We start from the raw sequence: 16,954 nt of genomic DNA, 5'->3' as shown, positions 1-16,954 counted from the left end.
CATAATTATGTAAATCATCGATTATATTTTTTCTTTTCTTTGTGATTGTTTCTCTGGTTCCTTGAATAAATAATATTAACTGTTTATTTTTCCGGGTTTTCGATGATCGCTGTACTCTACAAGTTGACGGCCTCGTCTATCGTTTCTGGTAGCTTCTTGTTGAGTGTTTCCGGTAAGAAGAAGGTTAGACCGGCGCCGATTGCGGCCACTATCGCGAAGACGACCATCGGCAACCAACTAGCTCGACGAGACTGAAATATCAATTATTAGTGTGTACGTAAATATTGCATCTTCGCTTCGTTGATGTTTTCCAAGAATGCGTTACCAGTATGATGACGAATGGTGCTTGCATTGCTCCGATTCGACCGATCGTCGATCCCGTTGATACGGTTACACCCCTCACTAACGTGGGAAAGAGCTCCGAATTGTAGACGTAGAGCATTCCGTAACAAGCAGTTATGAAGACCTTGGACAACATGAACATGCAAGCCACCAACCACTCGATATCTGCAACGATTAAACGAATTAATGATTTACAATTGCTCTTCGTGAATCGATATTTGCAACTTTTCGGAACAAAAACAGTGGCCGTGCTGAAGACGACGCAGAGGATGAGTGTGGATATCGTCGAGATCTTACGTCCAAGTCTCTTCAACATCCACCATGCAAGAGTGTAACTGGGGATTTCGACTACGAAGCTCACGGCAAAGTTGATGTACTTGCCGGAGATGATACTTGTCGAGAATATAGCCAGCCCATAGTAGATGAAGACATTCGCCAACCTAAATCAGGTATGTGCAATTTCGCTAGTTTTATCGCAAATGACAAATGTTCCTCAACCATAGGTAGAAGATGATGAACAGTCGAATTATCAGAGTCTTCCGTCTTAACATGGCCTTCATCATCGGCCAAATGTCCACGTGCACCTCCGTGTTACTCTTTGTCTCCCTGAGCCCGTTCATAATCTCCGGCGTTACCTCCATCTTGTTAACGGCCGCCATCTTCAATATGATTTCCTTGGCCTTCTTGTAATATTGCTTGGCGATCAACCAACGAACAGATTCAGGTATGCAGCTGAAAATAAAATCGTGTATTAACTAGATATAGTATATGAAGTAGTAGTAGTGTGGATGGATAGATGATTCATACCAAATATATAGTACAAAAAAGATGCACGGAAACCCGATGGTCAATTGAATCCAGACCCAATGTCTTGTTAAGTATGCGACCAATCCGAGGGTTGCTCCACCTCCCGCGCAAAAGAAATTTAAAATCATCCCTGCCAATTCCCGTTTCTTGGGACCGACCATTTCGACAGCTAGAAATGATCTCAAATAGATCTGTTAGTTGTAATAAGCATTCTTCAATCCATACTCACCTAGTACGAAACCCAAGGGATAGACTCCGGAAACGCCGATGGCATGAATTATAGATACCACGAAAAAGCCCCAATACGTGGACATCGTGGCTAGGGTGCAGCCCCCCAAACCCATCAGTATTATGGAAGTAATAAAAGGGTATTTACGGCCAATCCTGAAATCTCCAATTTATCACAACGATTCTCAGCTTACAAGAAAAAAAAAATGGATGCACTTACTTATCGGATAGAGCACCGAAGGAGATCGTTCCAATAAGGATGCCGGCAAAATGGGCATCGCCGATTAAAGTCTGATAGAAAGCGTTCTCTTCACAATACAATCCGTACTAAAAATATGATTATTATTTAGTTCGAGATCATCGATTTCGACGAGATATTTGTTATCAAACTTCTTGCACGATGGTCACTTCTCTGTCGAATACGAACTTGTCGCAATCTTTAGCAATGATGTCCTTCGTGAAATCCTCCTTCTTGCAAGACTTGCCGTCGCCCTTGTACTTGTATTGCTTGCATTCGCGCAGCATGTTTTGGTTTTCAGACTTTGCGGGAATTGTGAAGTCGACGAAGGGCGCGTAGTACTGAGGGTGCTTCTCATCGTCGCATCCCGGCACAAAGCATCTTTAAGGGGAGGGTGGAGGTCGTGATTTCAATTCCGGTATTTTCTAGTTCGTTCGTTTGTAAGTACCTGTAGGTCGGAGATCCGCTAGTCCAAATGTAGACTAGACCATTGGCGCCTGATAGGATTATTGGTAGACAGACCAATATGTAGGTGGTAATCTGAAAGGTGTCCATGCTACCCTTCTGCAGATGTCCAAGCATATCATCGAAATCCATATTACTAAACGTTAACTCTAACTGCTTTCAAAAAATATATAAAAGAAATGTCAAAAGTTTAGACTGTACGTCAAAAAACCGTTAATTAGAAACAAAAATAAATCGAATATTTTGCACTAAAATACACATGATGTTCGATTACTGCAAACATTTTATTTTTTTAGATTATGAGTAGAATCACATGGATTCCGCTTCCTCGATGGTCTGCGGTAATTTCTTATTGACTGTTTCCGGAAGGAAAAAGGTCAAAACGGCAGCGACTCCGGCGACGGCTGCGAAGACCACCATCGGTAACCAACTCTTACCCGTGTAACTGGCCTAAAAAAGGATAACAACAAACAAGCAATTCTGTTATGATCGGATTAACTCGGCGACGTAATGAGTGTTTGTACCAGGTATTGGGCGAGGGGTGCAAATAGGGCGCCAAATCTTCCGATCGTGGATCCGGTTGAGACGCAGGCTCCTCTGATCAAGGTAGGGAAGAGCTCTGAGTTGTAAACGTAAATGATACCGAAGCAAGCGGTAATGAAGACCTTGGACAACAGGAACATCGTCGTGGACAACCAAGCCAGTGCTTTCGGGAAGTACATAGTGCGATTGATGAAGTGATGCGGATTGTTAAGACGGGCGAAATGAATACTTACAGTCCGGTATGCAAATGCTAATTACGGTAAACACCACGCAGAGGATCAGCGAGGCGATCGTCGAAATCTTCCTGCCGAGCTTCTTGAGCGAAAACCAGGCCAAAGAGTAGCTAGGTATCTCGACGACGAAAGCCATGATGAAGTTCAAGTATTTACCGCCCAACACGTACGTGGACACGTAGGCCAATCCGTAGTAGATGAAGACATTGGCGAACCTTGAAATCCAAATGAGTTAAATGATGAAGAGAAAGAGATAGCAGGAACAAGATTAACATGTACCAAATGAAGAACACGATTAGTAGTCTTATCAGCAGCTTCCTGGACTTGAGGGTACCCTTCATCATCGGCCAAATGTCCGGACTCTTCTCGTCTTTCCCGGTGTCCTTTAGACTGTCTTCCATCTCCTTGGTTACCTCCATGCCGTTAGCTTTGGCCATCTTGTAGAGCACCTCCTTCGCCTGCCGGAACTTCTTCTTGGCGATCAACCAACGCACCGATTCGGGTATAAGACTGTTAATACACACATTAAGCTATATAGTTAATAGCACATGTTATTCATTCACCAGGCGTATGGAAGGAAGAGGAGACACGGTACGGCGATGGCCAACTGATACCAAATCCAATGTCTCGTTACCCAGGCGAGAGCACCAAGATTACCACCACCGAACGAAGTAAACATATTGAGCACCATTCCGGCCAATTCCCGTTTTGTCGGGCCGACCATCTCGACCGCTACAAACATTTCGGATGAGATGTTTATGGAAGAGATTAATTTAATCAATCACCTAAAACGAATCCAAGCGGATAGACTCCGGATACGCCGAGTGCATGAATGTACGAGATAATCATGAATCCTGAGTATGTGGACATGCAAGCCAGTGTGCACCCGCCGATACCCATGAAGACGATGGACGCGATGAATGTATATTTCCTGCCGTACCTGCACATTATTACAATAACAAAAAACAACTAAAAATGTGTCATAGATTGCCAAGAAACTTAAGTGACTGAATGACCTGTCGGAGAGGAAGCCGAAAGTGATGGTACCGCAGAGTATACCCAGGAAATGCGAATTTCCAATTAACGATAAAAAGTGAGCGTTCTTCGGACAGTACAGTTCGTACTCCTGCACCAGGCTGACCTCGTCGTTGAATACGTATTTGTCGCAGTCAGTCCCCACTTGTTCGGTGGTAAAATCGTTCTTCGTGCACGACTGACCATCGCCCTTGTACTTGAACGTCCTGCACTCGAACGGAGCGTACGCACTGAGATCGCTATTCTTGTTGGGGATTGCGAATCGCGTAAACTCGGAATCGAACTTTGTATGATTATCCTTCTCGCATTGCGGCACAAAGCATCTGCGTACAAAAATAATGCAGCCATCATAATACTCATCACAAAGTTCACTTTTTACCTGTAGTCCGGTGACCTGGATGTCCAGATGTAGACGAGGGCGTTTTGAGCAGACAGAAACAGTGGCAAACAAACCAAGAAATATGTTGATATCTGAAATCGATCCATACCCGTCTTCTGCAGACCAGCCAGGATATCATCGAAATCCATCTTTCACCGATCAATTTTAATTTATTGCGAAACCCCTGATTGCATACAGTTCCAAATTCAGAACATTTAATTTTTTATAAATCTTGATGCGTTTCTTCGCTTTCACGCGACAGATAACTTGACGGAACTTTTGTAGCCCTGGAAACGCTATTTTTGTTTAATTTTTCTTGAATCGGGTAGCTATTTTTGTTTCCTTTTTTTACAAATAATACTAACACTTTCTCCTTCTCTGTCTTTCTCTCCGGTTGCATATTTTAGGAAGTTCGAACTATCGGCGTTTGGAAACATTTACGTAAGTTGCGTATCATCGTCGAAGGTCGAGCACGACGTTCACGTTTTTCCAATTCCAATTGGTGCGACGTCTCCGAAGCAACCGGTAAGTTGAATATACTATAATCCAAATTGCCGCAATTTCAATATCCATTCGAACAAAATTACATAAAAAATATCTAATAAATCATTTGGTATTTCCAAAACGAACTCATAATTCCAATTGTGTGTATAATACCGAATAAAATGAATTTAAATAATCAAATTTTGCACACATTTAACGGGATATTTTTTTTCCAAAACATCTAAAAAATGATGTATTAGTATCTTCTATGAATATTTTTGAAATATAAATGGATTTTCATGATACAATAATAATTCAGGTTGATAATATTTGTAGTGCGTTTTTTTCAAATGCGTGAATGAATTACAAAAAAAAGATAAGAATAATATATTGACGAGATTACATTCAAACGCGTTCCTTTATTGCTACTTTCCTGTGATTTTTTATGATCCTGTCTATACACTCAAGTCTCGTTAAAGGAGATAAAATTTAACGAACCGTGCGTTTTATCACGCGCATTATTATTTATATAGTTAATACTTATTAAGATTCCATTCCTGCAACGTAAGTGATAATGTATTTCCGGGAAATTCTTACATTTCTCGTTCAATAAAGCTTTCATATAAATCATTATTTACACTTTCCTATCAAAGAATCGTTGATAACGAACCATTTGCGTCTCATTGTTCATATTTCTTCGAATGCTTTATGGATTTGTACAATTTGATTTTTTTTTAAACAAAACATGATTTTTTTTAAATATGACTAAGCTAATGAATTACAAAAATATCCAGAGAATTAACTTAAAGTTCTAACAATAAGTTTCACGCATTAATATTTATAAATTAGAATTGTTATCATTTTATTTCCTCAGAGTAAGTTAATTTTGTTTATATTAATTTATATTATACGTCGTATAGAAATCTATATATTCGTTTAATTAAAAATTATCCAATTTAAAAAGAAATTAGAATATTCGTGTGATAGCTGTTTTCCGGTATGTAACTCCTAGCATTGATGCAAATATAGTTGCTTAGTCAAATTTTCCTTGTATGAAGTAGCGCATTTGTGTAAACTGTGAAGGTACTTAGATATACCATGTTGTAATCAAATTTTATGAAAGTTTAAGCAAGAGAAAATAATGTATTACATAAGATTTCCGGTAATTTTCTAACATTTATGCAAATAGAGTTGCATCCAATATTTGTTGAATCGTTTACTTGAACTGTTATGTTTATTGCCAATTCTAATTTCAAAGAAATCTATAAACTAAACGTAATTATTCTCTTTTATATCTAATAAACGGGAATTATTGCAACGATTATGCAAAACGCTAAGCTGTTCTCTCTGTTCCTTTCTATTTCCCTCTTCATCTTTCGTGTTTTGTTTATTACATTGATAATGAAGTGTTCGGCGTTCTCGTAACGATCGTTCCAATTATAAACACGAGATTACTATTTCACTATATACAACAATGCCTCCGGGTTTATTTAAAACCACAATAACAACGCGATGTTCGCAATCGTCTTCGTTGCTTGGCAATAAAAAGAGTACTGAAGTTCGGCATTCGCGTGTCAAACGCGTTTTAACTACTTTAGTATATCTTAAGGTAGAAACTTTGATCATATAACTTGAAATTTCAATAACATCTTTATTTCAGATTAAATACAATGAATTTGGACGATGTGCTGGAGGAGCTGGGCGAGTTGGGACGCTTCCAGATCACGACGTATTTGCTAATCTGTCTGCCTGTGCTCTTCTCAGGAGGCAACAGTCTTTCTTACGTTTTTACAGCCGGCTCTCCTGATTACAGGTAAATATTTGATTGAATTGTCCAGTTCTATTTTTAAGTTTTCTCCTTGGATTTGATTGAAGGTGCCAAATTCCTGATTGCGAGAACAAGGTGAACCCAAAGTATGAGGAGCCATGGTTGCAGATTGCCATACCCAATATGTATAAGACCAATACAAGCTACAAGGCTGCAATGTGCACTCGATTCAAGCATGTGGGGAATGGGTGTGAGGTGGAGAATTTTCAGACTGACACTGAGGAGAGATGCCAGGATTTGGTGTTTGATGATGAGAGGACTATAGTGCAGGAGTATGATATTGTGTGTCCAGAAAACAGATATAAACTGTCGCTGGTAGGAAACAGCCATTTCTTTGGGATCCTGGTGGGATCGTTCACGTTCGGTGTTTTATCGGACAAGTACGATGATGCTGAAATATGAAATGGAATGTGTTGAAGTTTATATTCATAAAATTATAATTGCAGATATGGAAGAAAGTACATGTTTATATTGAGCATCTTCATCATGTCTCTAGCTGGGGTATCTCATGTGATGGCAACAAGTTACTACGGTTTTATGGCCGTGGCGTTTTTCCACGCCGTCGGAACGGCCGGAGTTTATCCGCTGGGATTCGTTATTGGTATTTCAATTGATGGTTTTGCGATGTGCGGTAAACTGTAATCTGAATTTGAACTCAGGCGTGGAATTGGTGGGCAGGAAGAAGCGCGAATTGACTGGAGTGGTGTTAAACTTCTTCTACGCGATTGGAGAAGCTCTTCTCGGAGTGATAGCTTGGTACACCAAGAACTGGATGTGGACGCAGCTGTTTATCTCGGGGCCTTGTTTCGTATTCATCCTCTACGTGTGGTAACCGAGCCGAAGGTTCCGCCTTCTCCTTCATTCATTTGCATTTAGTATAATTCCAGAATCCGTGAGGTGGCTGATCTCACAGAAGAAGCTACGAGAGGCCAAAGATGTGATCGAAAAAGCTGCAAGAATTAACAAAGTGTCCATATCCAAGGAGATGAACGACTGTTTCAAGGAACAGCCTCGCGGAGAAGTATTACTTTTTTACATTTTATTCCAATTGAACAAAAAGAGCGAATCATTAGTTCATGCAAATGAATTAAGTTTAGATAGTTAATAATATTTTTTTAAATTTCAGGATGATAATGGAAAGGTGGATCTTATGTGGCCAGCGATGAAGCAGATGTTGAAAACGCGAGTCCTGGTCATCCGATTGATAATCGTATTTTTCTTATGGTAAGTAGTAACTGTGACCTCTATATGTCATAATATTTAAATTACACTGAATTTTAGGGCCGCGAATGCTTTTATTTACTACGGCCTATCCTTGAATTCTACGAGTATGGTCGGATCGAAATATCTGAATTACATCCTGGGCTGTCTCATAGAAATACCAGGTTACATGATCTCCTGGCTGGCCATATCGAAGATCGGACGCAAAAAGTCCATCATCATCTGCCTCTTTGCGTGTTCAATCAATTGTGCTATCTCGGTGTTCGTTACTACAGGTAAGTTAGTTATTTAATTAGTAGATTCTAATTACTGGACCTTTTTTGTATATATTTTTAGAGTTGACTTGGTTAATTTTAACGTTGTTTTTAATTGGTAAACTAAGCATCACCGCATCGTTTGGTATCGTATACGTGTACACGTCTGAACTATTCCCGACGGTGATCCGAGGTGCGAGCATTGCCTCGGCCTCGACCATTGCCAGGTTGGGTGCATTCCTAGCGCCCTTCGTACCTCTGCTCGTAAGTTATTACTACCACAATTACACAATAGTTTGAACAATGAACAACAATAATCCTTGCAGGGTTTGTATGTGACTTACCTGCCTATGCTCCTATTTTCCGCGATAGCAGTGATAGCCGCAGGTCTAGCCTTCAAGCTACCAGAGACGCTCAACAAGCAGCTGCCGGAAACCGTGGAGGATGCGATCAACATCTAAGCTCTATCCACGAAATGCATAATTTTATATTAGTTTTTCTTTGTTTCGTTTTATAAGAAAAATAACAATTTTAGTATTCGCAACGCAGTTTGACTCCCTCGAAGCACGCCCTCATCCAAATCCCGACAGCATGTGCCCCCGAATCCGGAAACTTCCGATTGATCAATCGCGTCCTCTGCGCCGCCTCCTCCGCTGCGGCTACGCCCAGCCCGAATGCCTCAAGCAACCGATTCGCAGGCTCCTCCTGCTGCTCCAACGTCTCCTCGATTGTCATCAGGCACGCAACCAGCGGTACCAACATATTGTTCGTTGCATCCACAGTTTTCGTGTGACTTCAATTCAAATATTATACATTCAATTAACATTTAAATCGTATTACCTCTTCAACTTGGAAACTGCGTTAGAAAGGCACGATATCCAGATGGGCGATTCCATGGGCGATCCCGTCTCCAATTCGCCAACAGTATTCGCGGCAGCCTCGAAGAGTATCGCGTAAATGGCACCCAAACTCGCGCCAATCCTCTCGGCGATACGACTTAACGTCTTGAAGAATACGTAAACGTTCTCCAAGTCGATTTGCTTCAAGCGCAATCCGTCCAGAATGTCCTCGCACACGACTTTAATTCTTGTTCCTGTATCTCCATCGCCGCATTCGCCGTCGATGATGTTCAGTTGCCTTTCGCACGAAATCAAAGCATCGCACGCGAATTGCAGCACCAGCAGCAAAACGTTGGATTCCCTTGGTATCAATTTAGGTCCTTTGTTTACTAATCTGGGATTCCTCAGCACTCTCACCCTGGGTTTTATGGGAGTTTCCAACATTCCCACAAATCTGCCGACCCTCCATTCCGCCGCATCCGTCGGATAATCCAAATACTTGAGCCGTAACTCGTCGCACTTCAAAATCGTCAAAGACAACGCCTTCATATTCATTGAGCTCATGAAGCATCCATTGTAAATCCTCAAGATCCTCACGTTATTGTTCAAAAAACTCTTCACCACTTCAGCCAAAAACACAGTCTCCTCTAATTTGGAGACGCACATGTTGTTCATCATAAGGACATAATCTGATGCATCATCGAGAACCACCTTCTTCCTTAGCTCGTTCAGCATTTCCGCAACGATCGCTTTGGTCGTAGTCATCACCATGGTTTTAAATCCGCCCTCGCCGTGAAGACCTCCTCCAAACTCCACCTCGTAGTTCTTCGTATTCTTCACGCAGACGCACTCGTCTTCATCGGGTGCGGTGCTTGCTCTCATCGTCACCATAACCGTAGCCAAATCTCTTTGCAACTCGTCACAATACTTGTATATCTCCAGATAACTATTCTCCTTTTCTTCAGCCATTGCTGCTGCTATTTTCTGCACCAAAATAACACCCGAGAGTCCTTGTGGCTGATCACTTGTTTTACTGTTTGAAATTAACTCGCAGCCACTGCAATCATCAGACACAATCAGAAGCTTTACTTTGATACCCTCATTCAAAGCTTTCTCAGCAGCCAAACCAAAATTTAATGTGTCTCCAGAATTGTTTTGTATTATAATCAATATTCCAGTATCCTGTTGATAGGCTAGCTCCTTGACTATATTGTATATGTGATAGGCTGATGGGGCACTGAACAGCTCACCTTAAATGCATTTGCCACTTCAGTTTAATTATTTTTATATTTCTTATATTACCATGAACTGCAGCTGTTAGAAATCCATTGCCCACAAATCCTGAATATAAAGGTTCATGTCCACTACAACCACCAGACAACAGTTTTACCTGTTCAATTTCTGCATAGTCCCTTCGAATTATAGTATTTCCAATATCAAGAAGTGCCAAATGTGGGTTCAACAGAGTAAAACCTTGAAGAGATTCATTGGGGGCAGCTGAAGCATCATTCAGCAATCGATCAGCCTTGGCTATGCAATGCTGATGTAATATACTTTGGGACGCATTCATTTTTCCTCAACTACTAGAAAATTTTAAACCACAATGTTTTTATTTACGATTTTGACGTTGAAATTTTGTTGTATTAGATAACTTTATAAACTGGTTCTGTAAGTTGCCTATCTCCAATCTTTTATTATTTATATATAATACCTTTATTATTCCTAAGTTTATAAATTCATATTTTTATTAATACTTTACGATCATTATTTAGAAGCGATTACAATACTATTTGTTTAATAAATCTGTATAAGCGCACGACAGTAAATCCTCTTTTTCGATTTCCAATTTTGACATTAAATCATCGGCAATCTTTTGACCATCCTCGAGGGTTTGCTCCTGCTTCAAAACAACCTAAAAATGATATTAGTAAATACAAAAAATTAATTAACCAATAATGTGGAAAAAATGCGTGGTTGGTTTCGCAAATCACGCAAATTCTTTACTGCACCTCTAATTCCATGAAATCTCCAAGATTTTCAACTTTATCGACATGAATTCTGGTTTGACCAACTATGAACAGTTGGCGAATTTTTTTAACGTCCCCTATAGTTCCCAAAGCTTTGGATAGGACATTGTTCAAGGAGTTAACATTCGGTGCCTGGACATCGTGAAGCTCAAATTGAGATAGAGACGGTCCTTCCGCATCTGGTCTATCATAGTATATCAATTCTGCGTTTCCTGTCTAAATTAAAAATACTAGGCATGATTGTACATACTATAATAGTTTTACTAAAATTTTAGAGTATAGACTGCAAATGACATTCATTTTTGTAATCGCCTTTTTAATCTAAGCAATCAGAATAAAGCAGAGAGTGAACCGAAATTAATTTCTTTACGGTTACGTTAAAAGTAAATATTTATCGTTCCAACTTCGTTTTGTCTAAAAATCTCGGTTCAGTTTCGGTTCGGTTCCGGTTAAAATTCAAATTTAAAATCGAAAAAAAACAATTTAAATTAGTTAAAATCGAGTAAAACATCAAATATAACGATATACATTTTAGCACCGGCATACTACCATCAAAGTTTTTTTTATCGCAAAATAAAAATTTGAACGGGCAGAAGCCCTTTGAAGCAGTTGACTTTTTTGATTTGTGATATTTATACTATTCTATTGAGTTTTTTTTAAAATTTTGTAATGTGCTGTATTAATAAATATCCAGGTCCAGAGATATTCCATCCCAGGACACTTCACCGGTTTCGGTTTTCAATTGAGCAATTTTACGTTCCGGTTATAGTTACGGTTCTGTTAAAAAATCTGGTAAATTTCGGTTTTTGGTTTCGGTTCGACTCTCTGGAATAAAAACATGAAAAAAGTTGAGCCAATAGAGGAATATAATATATTTATGAATATATAATTATATCCACACCTACTCTTTTTTATTTTTACTATAATGTAAACTACCAAAGCATATTACCAAAATATTTTAAATATATTGACGAGAAAATTTTAAGCAATCAAATAAGAATCCACTGAACAATAATGAACTAACCTCGAATCGGCGTAATTTTAATCTTCCCAGCGGGGCTTTATAAAATGTATCATGCTGAGGGATGCTGACACCCTCTGAACCACTCAACTCCTTCGCTTTAGCTAAAATCTTGACCATGTCTCTAATTTTGGCCTTAATTTCAACATTTCTCATTTTGCTGTTTTTTTTAGTATTTAGGAGTATAAATCTAATGCAAACGGTTTTGTATTAAAATTTTATATACATTTAAGCTAGATGTATTGCATACAATACATTATTTTCCAGGGTTGTCCAACATTTGATATATTATCAAATGATAATAAATAGCAGAAATCCTATTAGACTAAAGTTCATAAATTGTATTCCTCTTTCAAAATAAAATGCTCGAGTGATTATTTTACGGGAGGATTTAGTTTAGCCAAATACAAACATTATCGAAGGTGGTCATCCCTGAAGTCAGAGCGTAGTCCAAAAACTTAACCTAAGAAAAAGTGTAATTTAAATTTCAAAATACTGCGATCATAAAATGCTGATTCTTCGACGGATTTCCTATCAGCTTATGAGAAGCTACAAATTAAGACCGTCTACATTTTTAGCGGCGAAGAAATTAAAATTTTCACCCAGTATAAGCACGAATTTCATCAGAAACTTTCACACTAACACTGCACTGCATGAATACCATGAAGAATCCTGCTATATAAACGATGATGAAGCTTTTGATTCTGAAGAGTATTTCAATAATATTTTAAACCAAGATCAACCGATGCTGGTGAAAGACATTCTCTATCCAAATTCCAGTGATCCCCTCATAAATGACATCAAGAAGTGCTCCTGCGTGCAAGATGTGTTGAACTTTATCAACAAATTTTCCAATATCCTTGATTACACCCATCATGCACAGATTGTGCTTGTGCTCTGGGATCTGCAAAAGATGTTCTGTCACATAAATACAATAACAAATGAAAAACCAGAGATCAAAGCACTCTTGAATGATTATATTTGTCAGCTGCTAAATCAGGAGGAGATCAAGAGTTTGTTGGAATCAATAAAGGAGGATGAATTTGATGATGCAAATGTACTTAGTGCTACTCTACTATATTTGCATAAGATTGGAGTGGATGTGGGACATGACACTATGCAGAAATTAATTAGGGAGTTGGAAGGGAAACTTTGTGAAGATTTTTCTGTGGTTGGAGCCTCTAGGTATACGCAAACAGTGTTCAGCAATTACAATTTAGCCTCATACTTTTATTGCAAAAACCTTATACCACATATTTATAATTTTATTGGTAATTAATTGCAGTGAAACATTGTTTTGTTGTTTAAATTATAATAGGTTTTTTTCTGTTTTGTTTTAGATAAGTGTGATACTGCTGAGGATATTAGGTCCATTTCAATTTGTTTAAATAATCTAAATAAGATAGTCACTGAAGAGGTGTTGGAGAAATATAAGAATAAAGTGAGGGGTCTGATTGAGAATGGGGTGATCAACAAGAACGAACATGTGACTATCCTGAAAGTCGTGATGTTTTTGAATTTTCCACATTGGAGGTACAGAAATACATTGCTGATCAGCCAGTGCATCATGCAGTTGCAGAACCACATTAATATACTGAATGTGCATCAATTAATTAATGTTTTCGACGTGGGTTCTTATTGATTGCGAGTGTTGATGATGATGTAAAATGTCTGGTTTGATTGTAGGTGTTGCTGAAGAACTATGAACCAGCGGAGATTGTGAACGAGACGCAAAGATGCGCGTTAAAGTTTTTACATCAATTGGACAGCGATCAGACGGGGTCTCTTGAGGTGCGCTTGAAGTTGCTCTCGTGCATCGCGTCCTTTTCGTTGCCTTCACAGCGGCCGCAATTCATTAATATTGTGAAGAAGTTCATGGAATACGACATGTCGGGTCAAAACCTGCTGGACTTTTTTAAGGTGCTATTGTACATGAAGAACTCGGATCCGCTAATGTGCAAAGCCTATTGGACGAAACTGCTCAAGGTGATGGAGCACAATCTGGAGTTCAAAAACGCATATCTGCTTAAGGTTTGCAACAACTACATCAACTTTCATCAGAGCACGAACCTGAGGCACGTAAAATTAGAGAAGCGGCTGAACCAGTGGTTGGAAGGTGAGATTGAGCAGGGCATCATCAATTATATCCCGGCGAGGTTCGCGATGCTCTCTTCATTCGTGTTGGCTTATGGAAACGACGTTTCCATTCTTAATCACGTGGTGAACAAACTGAGCATCCAGTGGCAGCAAATCAACACGGTGGACTGTTATAATCTGAGCAGGAGCTTCCAGATAGGTTTGTATCAATCTCAGAACCGACTGCTGCAGTCGCGGTACGTGAACATCTTCAATGCTACCATCGACAAGTGCATCAAACGTGATCTGCAGGAGGACGAGATCAATATGAGCAAGCTGCAACTGCTGATCAAGACGATGATGTGTCGGGGAGCTGGTCGCTCTAAACACATGATGTCGAAATTGATGCAAGCCAAAGTTAACAGCGAAGACATGTGCTCCAGGATCATCAAGTATATGTGCTATGCTCTTCTCTCATCCAACTTCTTCCTGCCCAACATTTTGGACGCGATGGCCGATTATGTCTCGCGATCCAAAAATTACGTGATGGCCGTTAACGCCGAAAAGGTCATGTACCTCTGCTACAATTGCGGATACATTCCGAAGAATTCGGAAAAGTTTTTTAACAGTTTCTCCGATTTAATCGTCAGGTAAATGTGAACGCAAATTTCTAACATCATTTTAACACAGATTTACTTCATACGTGTTAAAGGGACCAGGAAAGAATGCCGGGTCTCTCCTACATACAGAGCTGCCTCGGATTAAGCTATTTTAATTACCTTTCGGACACGTTCATTAAGCAGATTTTCACGCCGCAATTCCTAGAGAAATTAGACGCAGAATTACTCAACTGCTACTCGAAGGTACGAAAAACTTAATTGCAACTATTCCGATTACAATTTTCTTAATTCACAAAGGACATTTACTCGGAGAGAGTTAGGAATAGACTCATGTTACTTAATCGGACTGTCTGCATCGATTATCCGGAATCGAACGTGCCCTGGTTTCATCAAAAGTATATAGATGAGGTTGAACGTAAGGCGACTTTAAGTAAATGAAAAATTATACAATGAAAAATCTACGTAAATGCTAATTAACTTAACTTGTTTCAGTCTCACAAAATGCCTTCTACGACCGCAGCTTCTCCTTCAAGGTGAAACTCTACCTGATCAAGTATTTCCAAAACTCCAAGAATATCTTGAGCGATGTCATAACACCGTATGGTTATCACATAGATTACGTCGTTCAGGCCAAGGAGGACGTCAAGTGAGCACTACCTTATTCTCTTGCAGGTCACGGACGAACGCTTTGCCTATTGATTCCATTTATTCCAGATACGCTGTTCTGCTGATGAGACCCAAGGCATTTACAAAGCTGCATGTGCAACTGAGAGGCATGTACCAAACGAAGGTTCGACACTTGGAGATGTTCGGATACAAAGTGGCCTACGTGCATTTTGATGAGTGGAAAGATTTAGTTTATGGCGAAGATAAGATTAATTACATTAGAAACCTCTTCGAACCAAACATGCACGAAACGAATAAATAACACATTTTATGAAATATTTTTCTTTAATCTTCATTTACCTTCAATTCAAAGCTTAAAAACAAAATGAGTCGCTTAAGAAGCGACGTTTCGCATAACAAGTGGCGAGTAGCGACGAGAAGTCCCGGATGTTCACCTGCCAAATCAATTACAAGACTTTTGTACATATATTCTTGTGTATTTTTTGAACCATCTTTGCTTTTTTGTCATCTTTTTTTATTTATAGCGGATTATAGTTTACAAATATAATTTGTGCGTCCTGTGAAAGCAAAACTAAAATGTATTTCCAAACTTGTGTTAGGGCATTATTATTTTAATTTTTCCAGAAATTCTGTAATTGTTTAAGATGAACGATCATAAAATTTATAAATTGTACATTCACTTTTATTGCAGATGCAATAATTTCAATGTACCACCAAAATGTATTTCCAAACTTGAGTTAGGGGATTATTATTTTAATTTTTCCAGAAATTCTCTAATGGTTTAAGATGAACGATCATAAAATTTTTAAATTGTACTTTCACTTTTATTGCAGATGCAATAATTTCAATTTACCACACTCCACGTGATCTTGCGCATGCGCACGTCTCGCAACTTTTGGGTTGGCAACGGAAATCCCCAGATCTGGAGTATAAAGAGATGGGTATATATACGTTGCTTCGGACCAGAACAGGACAGAAGCAAGTTGTCAGTGAGAACAGCTGTTTGTGGTATTGAATTCGTCAGTATCATCTAAATGTAGTGAAGTGTACCACATCCCAGTGGCCGTGCTCATAACATAAATCTATAATATTTCAAGATTTCATCGTCGAACCACACAATTTTTAATCACAATCATGGATTTCGGTACGCTCCTGAGCAAGGCTCAGAAAAATGGCCAGGGTTCAAAGAAAGAAGTATGTATATATATGCAAATATTTACGACCCAGACTCATATTCATTGTCGCATTCATTCTGTTCTAGATTAAATATTATTCGACCAAATTTGAACCTCCGAAAAAGGAGCAGCGCTCGAAGACACTTTCTGTGAACATCCAGAAGTTTCTTGCCAGGAAGGAACAGGAGGAAAAGCAGAAGACAAACGATGCCAATAAACGCAGGGATCAACTGCTGGAGCTCAGATCCAAAGACAAAAAGGCCACCAGAAGGGTGAACGTTATGCTAAAGAGAACGAAATCGGCGAACCAGTCAGTGATACAGGACGCCGTAGATTCGGATAACACTGCCATCACGTTGGCAGGTGCATGCCAACCCGATGAGGATGATTACGGATACGTGTCTCAGAGCGCATCAGAATTCTACAACAAGATGATGGAGAAGTACAGCAAGATGCCTGATGAACCAAAGTTCAGTTTGGGCAAGAAAAAGGTTAGCACCAATCTAAGCAACA

General features: G+C 39.3%; 6 protein-coding genes across 8 annotated transcripts; 3 read left to right on the top strand and 3 right to left on the bottom strand.

Annotated features, from left to right (window-relative positions):
• Positions 1–41: 41 nt before the first annotated feature.
• On the bottom strand, positions 42–4,625 carry LOC108556390. Its single transcript, XM_017912475.1, has 17 exons — positions 4,271–4,625; positions 3,873–4,214; positions 3,642–3,796; positions 3,420–3,588; positions 3,136–3,366; positions 2,857–3,071; positions 2,605–2,786; positions 2,393–2,530; positions 2,064–2,233; positions 1,768–1,996; positions 1,598–1,704; positions 1,379–1,533; positions 1,150–1,318; positions 841–1,074; positions 568–782; positions 326–507; positions 42–251 (listed from the first exon to the last, which is right to left on the bottom strand). Exons 1-17 carry the CDS (start codon positions 4,417–4,419, stop codon positions 117–119), a joined length of 3,177 nt encoding a protein of 1,058 aa, XP_017767964.1. The 5' UTR covers positions 4,420–4,625; the 3' UTR covers positions 42–116.
• Positions 4,626–4,636: 11 nt separating this feature from the next.
• LOC108556417 (organic cation transporter protein) lies at positions 4,637–8,599 on the top strand. Of its 3 annotated transcripts, none has more exons than XM_017912537.1 (10): positions 4,637–4,795; positions 6,414–6,566; positions 6,629–6,961; positions 7,028–7,182; positions 7,241–7,409; positions 7,458–7,602; positions 7,708–7,805; positions 7,863–8,077; positions 8,139–8,320; positions 8,383–8,599. In XM_017912537.1, exons 2-10 carry the CDS (start codon positions 6,424–6,426, stop codon positions 8,515–8,517), a joined length of 1,575 nt encoding a protein of 524 aa, XP_017768026.1. In that variant the 5' UTR covers positions 4,637–4,795; positions 6,414–6,423; the 3' UTR covers positions 8,518–8,599. The 3 variants fall into 3 exon arrangements, with proteins under 3 accessions (XP_017768026.1, XP_017768027.1, XP_017768025.1); XM_017912538.1 differs by lacking the exon at positions 4,637–4,795 and adding an exon at positions 5,966–6,028 and having other exon boundaries at positions 8,383–8,517; XM_017912536.1 differs by lacking the exon at positions 4,637–4,795 and adding an exon at positions 6,151–6,362 and having other exon boundaries at positions 8,383–8,517.
• LOC108556416 (PTS-dependent dihydroxyacetone kinase, dihydroxyacetone-binding subunit DhaK-like) lies at positions 8,575–10,562 on the bottom strand. The gene is made up of 3 exons (XM_017912535.1): positions 10,198–10,562; positions 8,897–10,145; positions 8,575–8,849 (listed from the first exon to the last, which is right to left on the bottom strand). Exons 1-3 carry the CDS (start codon positions 10,463–10,465, stop codon positions 8,588–8,590), a joined length of 1,779 nt encoding a protein of 592 aa, XP_017768024.1. The 5' UTR covers positions 10,466–10,562; the 3' UTR covers positions 8,575–8,587.
• A 22-nt stretch (positions 10,563–10,584) lies between these two features.
• On the bottom strand, positions 10,585–12,170 carry LOC108556418. Its single transcript, XM_017912539.1, has 3 exons — positions 11,947–12,170; positions 10,905–11,138; positions 10,585–10,807 (listed from the first exon to the last, which is right to left on the bottom strand). Exons 1-3 carry the CDS (start codon positions 12,097–12,099, stop codon positions 10,682–10,684), a joined length of 513 nt encoding a protein of 170 aa, XP_017768028.1. The 5' UTR covers positions 12,100–12,170; the 3' UTR covers positions 10,585–10,681.
• A 45-nt stretch (positions 12,171–12,215) lies between these two features.
• LOC108556432 (FAST kinase domain-containing protein 1, mitochondrial-like) lies at positions 12,216–15,589 on the top strand. The gene is made up of 7 exons (XM_017912558.1): positions 12,216–13,214; positions 13,284–13,570; positions 13,630–14,669; positions 14,732–14,882; positions 14,937–15,069; positions 15,132–15,285; positions 15,354–15,589. The coding sequence occupies exons 1-7, from the start codon at positions 12,452–12,454 to the stop codon at positions 15,565–15,567; spliced, it is 2,742 nt and encodes a 913-aa protein (XP_017768047.1). The 5' UTR covers positions 12,216–12,451; the 3' UTR covers positions 15,568–15,589.
• Positions 15,590–16,243: 654 nt separating this feature from the next.
• Positions 16,244–16,948, top strand: LOC108556408 (protein SPT2 homolog; the record flags this gene model as incomplete). The annotated part of the gene is made up of 2 exons (XM_017912523.1): positions 16,244–16,460; positions 16,528–16,948. Coding segments are annotated over exons 1-2 (481 nt in total), but the record flags the coding sequence as incomplete, so codon positions are not given.
• Between the last annotated feature and the right edge of the window lie 6 nt (positions 16,949–16,954).

Source organism: Nicrophorus vespilloides, unplaced genomic scaffold, assembly GCF_001412225.1.
Source record: "Nicrophorus vespilloides isolate i.1.1-1 unplaced genomic scaffold, Nicve_v1.0, whole genome shotgun sequence".
Taxonomy (NCBI): Eukaryota; Metazoa; Arthropoda; class Insecta; order Coleoptera; family Silphidae; genus Nicrophorus; species Nicrophorus vespilloides.
This window is presented reverse-complemented; position numbering and strand designations above follow the sequence as displayed.

Coding starts and splice junctions, on each gene's coding strand:
- LOC108556390 (XM_017912475.1), bottom strand. CDS start 4,419: ATGGATTTCGATGATATCCTGGCTGGTCTGCAGAAGACGGGTATGGAT. Junction 3,589..3,641: donor TCCGCTTGGATTCGTTTTAG/GTGATTGATTAA, acceptor AAATGTTTGTAG/CGGTCGAGATGGTCGGCCCG. Junction 1,997..2,063: donor AGCGGATCTCCGACCTACAG/GTACTTACAAAC, acceptor CTCCCCTTAAAG/ATGCTTTGTGCCGGGATGCG.
- LOC108556417 (XM_017912537.1), top strand. CDS start 6,424: ATGAATTTGGACGATGTGCTGGAGGAGCTGGGCGAGTTGGGACGCTTC. Junction 7,183..7,240: donor TCCGCTGGGATTCGTTATTG/GTATTTCAATTG, acceptor ATTTGAACTCAG/GCGTGGAATTGGTGGGCAGG. Junction 7,410..7,457: donor GTATTCATCCTCTACGTGTG/GTAACCGAGCCG, acceptor ATTTGCATTTAG/TATAATTCCAGAATCCGTGA.
- LOC108556416 (XM_017912535.1), bottom strand. CDS start 10,465: ATGAATGCGTCCCAAAGTATATTACATCAGCATTGCATAGCCAAGGCT. Junction 10,146..10,197: donor TCTAACAGCTGCAGTTCATG/GTAATATAAGAA, acceptor AATGCATTTAAG/GTGAGCTGTTCAGTGCCCCA. Junction 8,850..8,896: donor GCAGTTTCCAAGTTGAAGAG/GTAATACGATTT, acceptor TTTGAATTGAAG/TCACACGAAAACTGTGGATG.
- LOC108556418 (XM_017912539.1), bottom strand. CDS start 12,099: ATGAGAAATGTTGAAATTAAGGCCAAAATTAGAGACATGGTCAAGATT. Junction 11,139..11,946: donor TAAAATTACGCCGATTCGAG/GTTAGTTCATTA, acceptor TTTTTAATTTAG/ACAGGAAACGCAGAATTGAT. Junction 10,808..10,904: donor GAGATTTCATGGAATTAGAG/GTGCAGTAAAGA, acceptor TATCATTTTTAG/GTTGTTTTGAAGCAGGAGCA.
- LOC108556432 (XM_017912558.1), top strand. CDS start 12,452: ATGCTGATTCTTCGACGGATTTCCTATCAGCTTATGAGAAGCTACAAA. Junction 13,215..13,283: donor ACATATTTATAATTTTATTG/GTAATTAATTGC, acceptor GTTTTGTTTTAG/ATAAGTGTGATACTGCTGAG. Junction 15,070..15,131: donor TGAACGTAAGGCGACTTTAA/GTAAATGAAAAA, acceptor AACTTGTTTCAG/TCTCACAAAATGCCTTCTAC.